General features: G+C 32.9%; 2 protein-coding genes across 2 annotated transcripts; both read left to right on the top strand.

Annotated features, from left to right (window-relative positions):
- The first annotated feature begins 3,161 nt into the window (after positions 1-3,161).
- LOC132641162 (GDSL esterase/lipase At3g26430-like) lies at positions 3,162-9,416 on the top strand. The gene is made up of 5 exons (XM_060358055.1): positions 3,162-3,583; positions 5,723-5,932; positions 6,058-6,227; positions 7,320-7,590; positions 8,975-9,416. The coding sequence occupies exons 1-5, from the start codon at positions 3,343-3,345 to the stop codon at positions 9,232-9,234; spliced, it is 1,152 nt and encodes a 383-aa protein (XP_060214038.1). The 5' UTR covers positions 3,162-3,342; the 3' UTR covers positions 9,235-9,416.
- Positions 9,417-11,680: 2,264 nt separating this feature from the next.
- On the top strand, positions 11,681-14,311 carry LOC132641160 (GDSL esterase/lipase At3g26430-like). The gene is made up of 5 exons (XM_060358054.1): positions 11,681-12,063; positions 12,635-12,844; positions 12,940-13,109; positions 13,222-13,492; positions 13,685-14,311. Exons 1-5 carry the CDS (start codon positions 11,835-11,837, stop codon positions 13,948-13,950), a joined length of 1,146 nt encoding a protein of 381 aa, XP_060214037.1. The 5' UTR covers positions 11,681-11,834; the 3' UTR covers positions 13,951-14,311.
- Positions 14,312-14,799: the final 488 nt, after the last annotated feature.

Below are 14,799 nucleotides of genomic sequence, written 5' to 3'. Positions count from 1 at the left end.
AACTTGTGGTCTAAAACAAGTCATAGATATTTGTGTGACTGTAAATCATTTCATTAAGGGCAAAAAGAAGAATTTTAAGTTAAATTATTTCTAAATATAGAAATATATCATTCTTTTTTAGACAGATTAAAAAAAAGTGTATCATATAAATTGGGACAGATAGAATATATAGGTTTAAGAAATCACTAAATGAGTGTAAATAATAAATTTTGGATTACTAAACTTGAATTCACAGAATTAGAATTCTGAATCCGCAATACTAGGAGTTAGCGATCTTTACCAATAATAGTGGAAAACTAATTTTAGCCGATCATTGTTGTGACGCATATCTTTATCAGCTCAAACAAATTGGGGAACAAAAAGTTTCCACTAAAGCTGAAACACTGCAAGTTGCCAACTCAAAAGCCTTTGGTTTGTTAGGTTCAGAATTCTAAAAATAGGAAATTACCAAAAAAAAAAAAAAAAAACTTATCTCAGGCTACGTTAATCACTTGTCACCCAATCAGAACTTAGAGTCTGTTTGGATGAGCTTAAAAAGCAGCTTATAAGTAAAAAAAAAAAATTAAAAAAAATTGGACTATCCCAACTTATTTTTTTTTGGCTTATCAGCTTTATAAGCTGTTTTTTTTTTTTGGGCAATTCGCAGAATTGCCCTTCTTTTGGAGTGGTCTTTAAATTTTGCCCCTCATATTTGAAATTTTAAATTTTGCCCTTCGGCTAAACCCCATGAGTTGCAGGTTCGAACCCCCACACAGTCAAAACTTAAAAAAAAATTCACAAGGCAGAGTTTAAATTCGCTATGCCCCACCGACATACACTTGTGAAGGAATTACCAAAGTTATGCTAGACCCGACATACTTATGCCTTATGGGCAGACTTGGCATAAGTATGCCGGGTCTGGCATAACTTTGATAATTCCTTCACAACTTTATGCCGGATCCGGCATAAAAGTTTGCCCATTAAAAGTATGCCCCCAACGGCATAAACTTGTTAAGGAATTACCGGCATAAGTTATGTCGGTCCCGGCATACTTATGCCTTATGGGCAGACTTGGCATAAGTATGTCGGGTCCGGCATAACTTTGGTAATTCCTTCACAAGTTTATGCCTGATCCGGCATAAAAGTTTGCCCATTAAAAGTATGCCCCCACTGGATGAGGGTACCTAGGAAGAATTTCATTGTCCTCCTTCCAATATTATTACAGAACTAAAAGGCTTCATGGTAAAAACTTTGTGCGTGGCCTCTTCCACTCATCGTCATGCAAATGCTGTCATAGTGTTAATACTCATGAAAAATTATCATAGTGTTAATACTCATGAAAAACTAGGCTTAGATATAATGGAACAAAATCACGACAACTACTCTTTTCTAACACTACCCCATAATATATTAACAAGAGCAGTTATAATATATCCAATACAGGAAATGTAGCAAAGAAAGTCTTTAGGCCACGTTGACACAAAAACCACTTGAATTTTAATAGAGCATTTTGATGTCACTAAAAATCTGTAAAAAATTGACATGAGATCTCAAAGTTATGTCGGACCCGGCATAAACTTATGAGGGAATTACCAAAGTTATGCCGGACCCGGCATACTTATGCCAAGTCTGCCCATAAGGCATGAGTATGCCGGGTCCGGCATAACTTTGGTAATTCCTTCATAAGTTTATGCCGGGTCCGGCATACACGCGACCCAAACCTTGCCTTACGGTTTTCTTTTTTAATTTATGCTTGAGCGGGGGTTCGAACTCAGAACCTCATGATTTCTGCGTGAACGCTCAGTGTTGCAATGCGAAGGGCAAAAATTAAAGACCAGCAATATGAGGGGCATAATTTAAAGATCACAAATATGAGGGGCAAAATTTAAAGACCACCCCAAAAGAAGGGCAATCCGCGCAAAAAAATGTTTTTTTAAGTTAAGCCAAATGGGCCCAATTATGTTTTTGGGCTTATTTTAAGAACAAAATGACTTATAAGCTGATCAGTCAAACACTCAAAAAACTGAAAATAACTTATAAACTGTTTTCAATAACTTATAAGCTAAGCCAAACGGGCTCTTACACTGTCTTTAGTTTATTCTATGTACTTACTGCTCTCCTCGCTCCTTTTTACCTGATTATGTTGACTTGTCAATTGACATTCTCCTTACAAAATAATTTATTAAAAGTTTATTTTACTAAATTATTCTTATTAATTATATTTTGAAAATCTAAGTTTGACTATTAATGTGATGAGAATAATATTGAAAGAAAATAATAAATTTCTCTTGATTTGCTGAAATACAAAAAAAAAAATTGTAGAAGGGACCAATAAAAAGGAATGAAGTAAGAATATTCACTCTTTTACCTAACTTTGATAATCACAGTTAATAATATGTGGCCATAATCTTCAACTGGCCAACTTCCTAATTTGTCTCTGCCTTTCTAATGAGCTACTTTGAAAACAACAATCGGATAAAGTTAATAATCCATAAAAATAAAAATAAAAACTTTTGGACAAAGTTGGCTATAACATAAAGATGGGAACAATGTTATTTTACACTCACTAACCCATATCGATCAATATCTTTATCCCATAAACTCAAACCAAGCTCGTTTTGCTTCCACAATTTCACTTTTGGGTAAATTCCCTTAGCGTCTTGTACATACGAGAATAAGGGACGGATGCTGGTTTGAATATACGAAGTTAGTAAAAAAATTTATATACATATAGTATATATATTACTAAATATGTACAAAAAATAAAATTAAAATCAGCTGCTAATACTTTAGATCATATCCCAGAATCAAGAGTCCATAAAATGTTATGAAATCACTGAAGACAAAATCAAAGAGATAATCAATGATAACTCTTTACATTGAATCAAAATAAAAGACTACATCGTTATTTATAGAAAACTAAAACAAATTAAGAATACAATAAAATATGTTCTTTTCCTTATAGATCCTAACCTTAAAAAGATATTCTACCGTTAATCTAGACCCTAAATTTAGAAGAACGTAAATATTACTTATAAATCATCTCAAATATATAGTTTTAACATAAAGTTAAAATCCGAATAAAAAGAAAGTGTTACTCCAAGATAAGTACATTAATTTAGAACCTGACCAAATTTATCCTTCAATGATAATCTCAAACTTCGTGAACTTGAAGTCTTGAACGTACCCTACAAGAGTTCGTTTCCATAATAATCTCATCATATATATCCATTTAACGTCTTATTTCCTGTATCCCTAGGCTTTTTCCTTCCATATATAATAATCTCATCATATCCATTTAACAAACTTAGGCTTCTTTCTTTTTTCCTCTTCTTTGCTTTATAGAAGACATACAATACTCCTATGGAGCTTAGTAACTCAAAACTAGTATTATTAGTGTTACTTATTGTATTTCCATTTTCAAGTGCTACTAAGAGCAAGTCATCGTGTAATTTTCCGGCGGTTTTCAACTTCGGTGACTCAAACTCCGACACCGGAGGATTGTCGGCTGCGTTTGGTCAGGCTGGTCCGCCCGCCGGGGAGACATATTTTGGTGCCCCTGCCGGACGGTATTCTGATGGTCGTCTTGTTATTGATTTCATTGGTAATAATAACAATGTCACTTTCTCATTATTGACTTAAAACAAATTGAACTTCACTTTAATATTTTACTATGATGTTTTTCTTAGTAATATTTTTGCAATAGTGAAATCATCTTTAGAACAACAACATCAACTAGCTTGTGTAATCCACAGGTACGAACTAGGAAGGGTAGGATGTACGCAGACCTTACCTCCATCTTTGTGAGGCAACATACCTCCATCTTTAGAATCTTGCATTGCTTTTAATTGGTTCAGAGTACTTTCATAGTATGAACTTCTTGATAATTCATACTATTGTTGCTCTTCGTATTATAGTCTAGAAAAAAGCTATTCTCGTAAGAAGAAGAAGATAAAAATAGACTGTTCATCATCTTCTTCATATAATACATGATTGTATTCTGAATATTTAACCTTATAAAGTAAGTAGTACCAGGGGTAGAAGGTAGATGTAAGCTTGAGTCTACTGGATCGAAAAACTGTTGCAGCTTTGACTCTGATCTTGTATATATTATAAAAATTCAATAAATATCTATAAAAGATCACATAAAATTTAAATTCTAGATCCGTGTTATAAGTAAAGTACTGTGGGGACGGGGATAGTGTATGTATACTGTGACTATTTTTGGTTCTATTAGGCACGTTAATTTCAAAGCCTGAAACGAATCCACCGACGCTAATAGCTTCTTATGTCTTCTTGTGCAATTGAGTGATATATACTACTTTCAAATGTATTAAATTAAACTACTTCAACTTTTTTTTTTTAATTTGCAATATTGGTTGAGAGTAACTCTAGTAAGAGCCCGTTTGGATTGGCTTATAAGTTGCTTATAAACTGCTTATAAGCTGTTTTCAGCTTTTTTGAGTGTTTGGCTGGCCAGCTTAAAGTCATTTTGTGCTTAAAATAAGCTCAAAAAAATAATTGGGCCCATTTGACTTAGCTTATTTAAAGCAGCTTATAAGCTGAAAACAGCTTATAAGCCAAAAAAATAAGTTAAACTACCCCAACTTATTTTTTTAGCTTATAAGCTGCAAACAGCTTATAGACATAAACTCATCCAAACAGGCTCTAAGTGCTGCAAGTTATGTTTGAATTTGAAAACGGCTTTGTTTTGTTTCTTTTGAGTGTGTGGATTTGATTGCGATAGCATTATTTTGGCTTTAATTTGAGCGAATTAGTTTTGAGTTAACACTTAAAAGTATGGTTATCTAAGCCACATGAATATCACTCTCACTTTTTCAATAGGTATATTCACGCAACGGATGTTTATATCAAACTAGAAACTTATTAATATAATTATAAGTGATTTAGTGAGATGAGAATGCATGCTAATTAGGGCTTTTTTTCATTTTTGGCCCGTCGGTCGAAATTAATTATGTGCGAAATATACAAAACATATACATTGGTCATGTATATAATATGTTTATTATTTGAGATAATAGTCAAAAACACGCTTGAAGTTTCGCTTTTTTGCGAATTTCCTGCCTGAACTATCAGCTTCGAGGTGTGTTTTGATATAGTTGGTGATAGTTCAGGTGGTAAACGCAAACATATGATAGTTCAGATAGGAAACTCACATAAAAAATGATACTTCAGATGTGATTTTGACCATTATTTCTTATTATTTTTTAATATTCTTTGTATATGCATGTATACACTATGTATATTATATGTATATTTATACTTAATACAAAACATATACATTTGCTTGCTATTATTTTTTAGAGCAGTCCAAAAAGATAATTATCCCAGTTAATTAATAATGGTTAAGCGCTAAAAATATATGGGCAAACACATATTATGCATTTATTAGCAGGTGTGAACATCAAGTACATGTAAGTTATAACCAATTATTTGAACTGCAATTCGTGTCAACAAGTTTCATCAAGTTATTATTGAGGATATTTCTTGCCTAAATAACTGTATCGATAATCTTGTCTTTTGCTTTGTGGTTCCGTTCTCGTTCACTCAAAGACAACATGATATAGATTTAACTTATATACATATTGATCCGTCGTGGTAAGTTTTCTATTCTATTTTCTAGGTTACTTGTTTCATTGGACAGTTATCTACAACTATCTTTTAAGTCTCTGTGTATAAAAGTTAAACCAATATGATTTATTGAGCTAGTTTTTCTTTTCAGCTGAAAGCTTAGGATTACCACATCTAAGTGCATTCTTAGATTCATTGGGTTCAAACTTCAGTCACGGAGCCAACTTTGCCACGGCTGGTTCAACAATCAGACCCCAAAACACAACTCTGCACCAAAATGGTTTTAGCCCCATTTCTCTAAACGTTCAGACTTACGAATTCAACGATTTCCATCGTAGATCTCAGGTTATTCGTACCAAAGGTAATTAAATAAATACCTTTACAACTTTCTAGACGTATGTTCATACTTTGTTCCATAGTCTATCGATAGCCTAATTTTCTCTATGTCTTGTTATTTCTGAAAAAAAAAAAATCAATATTCTACAGGGGATGTCTTTAGTCAGTTGATGCCTAAGGAGAAACATTTTTCCAACGGTTTATACACATTTGACATTGGACAAAATGATTTAACTGCTGGTTACTTTCTTAACATGTCCACTGATCAAGTTAGAGCTTATGTTCCTGATCTAATTGATCAATTCAAGACCGTTATTCAGGTACATCCTTAATTTATAGCAAGATTTAGCATAGTACTTTGAGAATTTTCTGTTTCAATTGCACCAAAGCCACAGAACTAATTTTTTGCAACGGAGGAAAACAACTTGAATACACCTATATAGCACATAAACTTAAAATTGAGACCTCAATAGCGCATTACATAATATTCATGTGGTACAACTTGAAAATAAAATGAAAACTCATTTTTCGACCCACTCAAAAAAAATAAAAAATTAAACCCACGAAGTGCCACACAATGAAAGACATTAGCTGTTAAGTTGAGTATTTGGCTAGCCAGCTTAAAGTCATTTTATGCTTAAAATAAACCTAAAAAATTAATTGAATTTGTTTGATTTAACTTATCTAAAACAGCCGATAAGCTGAAAATAGCTTATAAGCCAAAAAAATAAGTTGGACTATACTAACTTATTTATTTTTGACTTATAAGTCATTTTTCAGCTTATAGACTGCCTTATTTAAGCTCATCCAAACAGGTTCATAGTGGGTAATGAGCTTTTTGGTTTTTCTTTAAAGTCGTGCCACATGGATATGATATTACGTAAGCGAATTATTCACATGTCTATAGTTACATGGAAACTTATAAACTTGCCAGCTAGCCTACTTCTGTTTTTCGAGATTGGAGCCAGTTTTTTTTTTTTTTTTTTTTTTTTTTTTATATATATATAATCAACCATAAGTGATATTGACAAATTTAACAAGGGCTTTTCCCTCTTTTCGCCCAACTCTTTGGTCTTAAGAACATTAGTTTGAAAAATGAATAAGTGTGTTTTTCTTTTTGTGATATATACGCATAAGTGAGTTATCTTGTCGTTACAAAAATTGGTTTTATGATTTTAGAGCAATAAAACTAAAGTTGAATTAGATTGACCTAAAATTTTTCTATTTAGAGAGTTGAAATTCAAATAGAATTGAAGGAAAATGAACGTGATAAGATAAAACAAAATTCTCTTTGAATTTCAAGTTTTAATCGAATTTTTTTATTGACGAGCTACAACAATTGCACGTATTAAAGCACCGTACCTCAAAAAGTTCGAGGTAATTAACTATACATGTTATGGTGAAAATTGCAGGACATATATGATCAAGGCGGTAGATATTTTCGGATACATAATACAGGTCCAGTTGGTTGTCTACCTTATATCTTAGATCGTCTGCTAATAACAGCAGGACAAGTTGATAAGGCAGGTTGCGCTTCTCCCTTCAATGAAGTGGCTCAATATTTCAACAGTAAATTGAAGGAAGCAGTGATTAAGTTAAGAAAGGATCTTCCATTGGCTGCTCTTACCTACGTTGATGTGTACTCTGTCAAGTATGAACTCATCAGTGGCGCTAACAAGCATGGTATGTATTGTACATATTATAAGATAGAAATTAAAGTACATGAAAATTAGTGTTGCTGCATATCATAAGGTGATGGTGGAATCAATAGTTTTTGAAATTAAAATAGTACCTTGAAAATTTGGAAACGAGATATTTACAGTTCTAATGTAGCCATACAAAGAAATAATGAAGTTGTATGTTAATTCAAAAGGCTTGGAGAAAATATTAACTCTCCCATGTATGATCATAAAAGAAAATAATAACTTTTTTTAGTAATTAAAAAGGAGATGCTTTTCATATCGTGTAAAAAAGTGAAAAAGTGAAATGAAATTTGACAAATTAAACGTGAAAAATTATGATTTATTGCCTTCATAGTGTTACTATATAGAGAATAACAAAATTCGGTACTAATTGAAAAATGTAAAATAATGGGTACAAGGAAATAATGAAGCTTTTAAACTTAATTGCAATTCCAATCTTATCCAATGTGAAAAACTTTATGAGTGTTAAAAAAGTATATCAACATTTCATTTTGAAATTTCTTTCTTTACGATAGGAGCCGTGGAAGCAGCCTCTTGCAGAAATGGTGGGTAAGGCTGCTTAGAATAGACCCTTGTGATCCGGCCTTCCTCGGACCCTGGGCATAGCGAGAGCTTAGTGCATCGGGTTATCCTTTATAATAGGAGTTGCACAAAGAGATACTCCTTACTATATAAATAAATAGATTACGTGAAACTGGACCACGTATATTAGAATGTGCGACATTATGAGCAGAGGCGAATCCAGAATTTCAAGAGGATGAGTTCACCTTAGAATTTTTTTTATAAAAAAAGTCGCAAAAGTGCATTTAGTTGAGTTCAATCTCACAACCTTAAGGGATTAAAGGTAGCACTCAACCAGTGCTCCATTCGGTCTAGTTTGACCATGTGTTCCTTCAGCTAATATTAGATATATTTTAAGAATTATATACATAATATATCAAGTTTAATTGAGTGACCATGTATTCATGTGACCCACTTTTAATACATGGATTCGCCCTGACTATGAGTTAAATTGTAGTCATTTGGTAAGGCCCCTGACTATGAGTTAAATTGTAGCCATTTGGTAAGGGACATTCTCCACTTAAAAATGGAAGTAAACACAAAATAAGTCTAATGCCACTTCTTTATATCATTATATCTTATGTTTTAAATATAGATGAAGTAAGAATTTTTAGTTTATAAATTGTGGATCATAATTATTTTGCTTATTGAGTTCTGAATAGATTATTTGTATATATTAAATAATATTCTAATATAAATATAAAGTGAAACCAAATTTATTAGATTCTGCCGAACCCGTAATGTGCATTGTGCCTCCACCCCTAGTTTAAAAGTATTGTTGTTGATGGTTGGTGAAATTATAGGGTTTGAGCATCCACTACAAGCTTGCTGTGGGCATGGAGGAAAGTACAATTACAACATAAATCATGGATGTGGAAGCAAGATCATGGTCAGAGGCAAAGAAATAATGATAGGAAAATCATGCAAAAATCCATCAGTCAGAATCAACTGGGATGGTGTACATTACACTGAGGCTGCTAATAGATGGGTGTTTGAACAAATTGTGAATGGTTCATATTCAGATCCTCCACTACCCTTGAACATGGCCTGTCATAAGCAATAAACCTCGTTATTTATCAAAGATTGTACCAATTATTTTATTAATCAATAAATGGAACTATTACATTATCCAAGGGTTGTATAAATTAGGTAACCACTTTCAGCTTTGTGGATCAAGAATCCTAGCTTGAAAGGATATTCAGATATTTTATTGGTATAAGAATTAGATCTGGGGAAGTTGCCAAATGATTGCCAAAGTGCGAGATATATTTAATTTTAGTTCTCAGCCTCTATTTTCATTTTCAAGTCAGAATTTCACCTCGATTAAAACTGATTCGAAAGAGTTATGCAAAGGTCCATTTTTAGGTTTTTTGTTAGGTCATTAGTTAGATTTTGTTCCTATTTTTTAAAGTTGTGCAAATATAGTTCTTAGAAATTTCTCTTTCGAACAACGTTAGACTTAGTTTATTATTTGCTTATATATCACTCCTCTTTATGGACAAAACATTAGATTATCGCTTACCATTCGTAATAACTTACAAAATTTTAGACCATGATTTAAACGTTTTCGTACAAGTTTGCTTAAAAGAGATCTTTAGACCGTGGTATAAAAGGATAAGTTAAAAGGTCATTTACTAAAAAAATATTGCAAAAAAGGACAACAGGCGAAAATAGTTTGTTTGCGTGCTTTTAGTCTTTGAGGTTTTTTGTTGTTTTTAACTATAATAAAATTGAGTCACTAAAAATTGCAGGGCCGTCTCAATAACATTAGGGGCCTAAAACCAAACTTCAATAAGAGACCCTATTACTTTTTAAAGGAAAGATCGTCATATATATTTTTTCATTTAAAGTCTACTTTTCGAGTTTTTTTTAGATGTGAAGTCATTAATTATTGTTTTATAATCGATTTGTTCTTACAATTCCTTTTCAATTGATAATATAGCTAATCCATTCAATCTATCTTGAGACATTATTGATCTTAGATAAGATATTATCAATTTTAATGTTGAAAAACTTATTTCGACTGAGGCAACTGTTATATATATAAAATACATCTTTAAGGAAAAAATGAGGCTCCAAAAAAATTGAGGGCCCCAAGCGATTGCTTTATTGGCCTTATAGTTGAGCCACCCTACAAAAAATGATTTTGTATAATGAAATAAAGTTGCACCGTACATTCAATACCATGTTGTTTGTCTTTTTTTTTTTTTTTTTTTTCCTTTCATATTTTGATGAAATTCTCTTATGGATTGATATATTTAAATCTTTTTTTACGCAAATTGACCTTAACATGTGGAAGAATTGATCGAAGTTAAACTATTAAATGAATACATTATCATCCAACTGGGCCCCTGCAAGACATGTTAGTAGTTTACGGGTCAAAATTGATTGCATAATTTGAAGACCATTTGGTCAATTTAAATAGGTAACTAGGTTAGTACCAGTGTTTTAAGAGGCGGGGCGTTTTACATATGCCTCGATGAGGCGTAAGCCTAATGGGTATTTAATTTTTAGTATTTCATAAAATAATATAATTACAATAAATATTTTTAAATAAGTAAAATTACATAAAAAAAATAAAAGAAAACTGTAAATAAATGAAAAAATAATATATATTATATATATAGATGTGTTTGATCCTGATCACAAAATACTAATTAAAGCAATCGATTATACATCACTTACAATTTGTATTTATATATAACATAATTTTACAAGTATAAACAATACAATGAAATAAAAGCTATTATGAAATGCAAATTAACTCTAACTTCTTAACTTTCAAACAATGAAAAATCACAAGTTCTTAAAACAATATTACTATCAAACTATTCATTTTATCTCCCTATAAGCAAACAATCAATAAAACTTTATCAGTATTATAATTAAAATGTAACTCCTTCATGAATAAAATAAAATTACTTTCAAATAGAGAAATAATAAAATATGACAATTTTGATACATAAGACAAAAGACCAAAGATAAGTAAAAATGTACAATTCGGCTATGTATTTTTAAAAGAAATATTAAGTGATATTCACCCTCACGATGTTCTCAAATAGTAAATATACAATATTACGACTTGTTATTTGAGTTACACCCAATCTTCTTATTTCTATAGATGAAAAACTATTAAGTATCATTCATTTGTTAAAGAATTATGAGGGTCAACGATTATAATTAAAGAATTTAACATATAATTTGTGTAATAACTATTAGGCGAGTCCCGAACGTTTGGCGTTAGGCGTGTTTAGGTCTTACAATCGGGCGCTTAGGGCGTAAGTCTCACATGAATTAAGCCCCGCACATGAGCCCCGAGACGTTTTGCCAGTGCCCCGCCCCGGGGTCCTGAAATTGTCTTTTAAAACACTGGTTAGTGCAGGTCGAATCCCATGTTACCTGTCCCTTAATATTACAGACAGATTATGCCACTTGATTTATTTTCTAACTTGAATTACAAAAGCAATTAACTATCTCCTTAAATTTCGCAATAGTCTTTAAAATGACTGACGAATAGAGTACAGGCAATCCATTGACTAATAATGACTACAAATTGTAGTCAGAGTCTTGAAAAATGGAAGGACTAACTTTTTAGGCAACACCCTTTTATGTGTTTGGCATCTATCAGTTTGTAACGGAATATTTATTCAAGTAAAAGTTGAGATGGTAAAATTCACAGAGATGTTGATACTACTATTGTGTCTAGTGCCAACCCAAGTACTATGTCTTAGCAGTTGCAATTTTCCAGCCATTTTCAACTTTGGTGACTCAAATTCAGATACAGGTGGTCTTTCAGCAGCATTTGGACAAGCTCCTTATCCACATGGTGAAACCTTCTTTCATGCCCCTGCTGGTCGCTTCTCCGATGGCCGTCTCGTCATTGATTTCATCGGTAATAATGTTTACATATTAAATTAATTTCTTAAGACAAATATAGAGGTCAGACTAATGTTACTGCCTTAATGGGTTCGGTGAAACCCGTACCTTAGGTCTATGACTCTGCCGCTACTTGTAACCAGCTGCAAGAAATTACTTAGTCCTAGAGACTTTGGGAGTGTGTGGTACATTTTTTGTTTTCTGGAAAATGACTTATTTTCTGAAAAATATTTTTCAATTTGTGGTTAGAAATGGAAAATGCTTGTAAACATTGATAATAACATTAGCAAACCGGAGAGTGTCTTGATGAAATTTTTGAATATTAACCGTTGCTAATGATGTCTCAATATTGGTTAAAGCAGTGTTATGAAGTTAAAAGTTGAGATAACTGAGAAGGAAAATGGCTTTCGCCCAAAAATAAGAGAGGAAGTCATTTTTATCCTTTTGGTGGAACATGTTCTCCCGGAAAAATATTTTCTGATAACCAAACATAACCTTCAGACAAAGGACATGTTTTTCTTTTCTTGTTATGACATGTTTGTTCAGCTTCTGATCCTCTTTTTTTTTCCTAATTTTTGAATTGCCAGCTGAAGGCTTAGATTTGCCTTATCTTAGCGCGTTTCTTGATTCAATTGGTTCCAACTTCAGCCATGGAGCTAATTTTGCCACAGCTGGATCAACAATTAGACCTCAAAACACAACCATGACTCAGAGTGGATATAGTCCTATTTCACTTGATGTACAGGGTGTTCAGTTCTCAGATTTTCATTCAAGGTCCCAGATAATTCGCCAGAAAAGTACTAATTTTATTGAGCAAAGCAATAATAGAGTGTACATGAAAGTACTAGAATTCAATTTTGTAACAGGCTAAAGGTTTTGTTTTACTGCACAGGTAATATGTTTGGCCAATTGTTGCCGAAGGAGGAAGACTTTTCTCAAGGATTGTACACATTTGATATTGGCCAAAATGATCTCACTGCTGGCTACAAGCTCAATATGTCGATTGAGCAAGTAAAGGCTTATGTTGCTGATTTACTCTCTCAGTTATCCAATGTTATAAAGGTCAGTGAAATAGAACCAACATATGACGATCGGACTCCCCAGCTCAACTTTACCAATTTACGTTTAGTTACTTGTTTTCTATACCAGTTTTATTCATTTGCTATAAATGCAGAAAATATATGTGAAAGGCGGAAGATCATTTTGGATTCACAACACTGGACCAGTAGGTTGCCTACCATCCGTTATGGACCATTTTCCTATCACAGCAGCCCAAATCGATAAGTATGGCTGTGCTACTCCTTTCAATGAAGTGTCAAAATACTTCAACCTTCAGTTGAAGAAAGCGGTTGTTCAGCTCAGGAAAGAACTTCCTTTAGCTGCAATCACTTATGTTGATGTCTATTCGGTTAAGTACTCGCTCATCGGTCATGCAAAGAAGCTAGGTAATCCTATGATCTAACTTACCAAGGACCTTCAACTTGAATTCCTTTTAATCTTTTTCATGGCATTAACTTCTAGATTTTGAAGTATTATGTAGAGAAATGACTAGCAGTAGCTATTCTTAGACCAAGCTTGATAAGTTTAACGATTATATAACTAGAAATGCATATTAAGTGTTCTATATGTAATGACAGGATTTGAGAACCCATTTCTAGCTTGTTGTGGTCATGGTGGGAAATACAACTACAACAGATTCATTAGATGTGGGAGTAAGAAAGTGGTGAATGGAAAGGAGATCGTGATCGCAGAGTCTTGCAAAGATCCATCAGTTCGAGTTAGTTGGGATGGAACTCATTTCACAGAAGCAGCTAATAAGTGGATATTTGATCAAATTATTAACGGCTCGTTCTCAGACCCTCCAATTCCTTTGAATTTGGCTTGCAAGAAAGTTAACCATTGAATTTTTAGGTTAATCTCATGTCTCCAGCAAGTCTACCCGCAAGGTACATAGAGTTTTCATGAGTGTCATTTGACTTAAATAAAAGCTTTTTCTTTCACTAATAGCTGAGAAAAGCATCCTTGAGACTGCTCCGGCTCAATGTTTCTTTTTTCCTTTTTTATTTAGAATAGCACCTTGAGTCCTAAGTCTATGGTTTTAGAGGAGGTAATAAGGAGGTATAAAGATGGTTATGTGAGGCATGAAATTGCTATTGGAGCTTGTGAGAGTCTAACTTGAATAAATGAATTACTAGTATTTATCTGCATCATCGTCACAAATAGCAGATATTGCAATATAATTTCTTGTGCTCCGATTTCTGCTATTATCTGTTATTTCCTGTGCTTTGGTTATCTTGTGTCATCTGCTCCGATTTCTGCTATTATCTGTTATTTCCTGTGCTCTGATTATCATGTGTTATCTGTGTCGCTTGCATTATTTCATTTCCATATCGCTTTAAATCTCTTATCCGAATCTCTTAACCTTATCTGACTTCTTTTTATGCTTTTATTGAGCCGGGGGTCTTTCGGAAATAGCCGTCCTACCTTGGTAGGAGTCAGGTCTGCGTACACTCTACCCTCCCCAGACCCCACGATGTGGGATTTCACTGGGTTGTTGTTGTTGTTGTATCGTCACAAATAGCAGATGAACAAGCTCCTGTTTCAAATAGTAACTGCATGTGAATAACTAAAGCTCTTTAAATAGTTCAAACTGGCTGGTTTTCTGAAGGATTTTATATATTATCAGTCTCATCAAATCACATCAGGAACTAACTGTTATGTTATTTCTGTCTAGTTACTCTACAAAGAATCA

Source organism: Lycium barbarum, chromosome 5, assembly GCF_019175385.1.
Source record: "Lycium barbarum isolate Lr01 chromosome 5, ASM1917538v2, whole genome shotgun sequence".
Taxonomy (NCBI): Eukaryota; Viridiplantae; Streptophyta; class Magnoliopsida; order Solanales; family Solanaceae; genus Lycium; species Lycium barbarum.
This window is presented reverse-complemented; position numbering and strand designations above follow the sequence as displayed.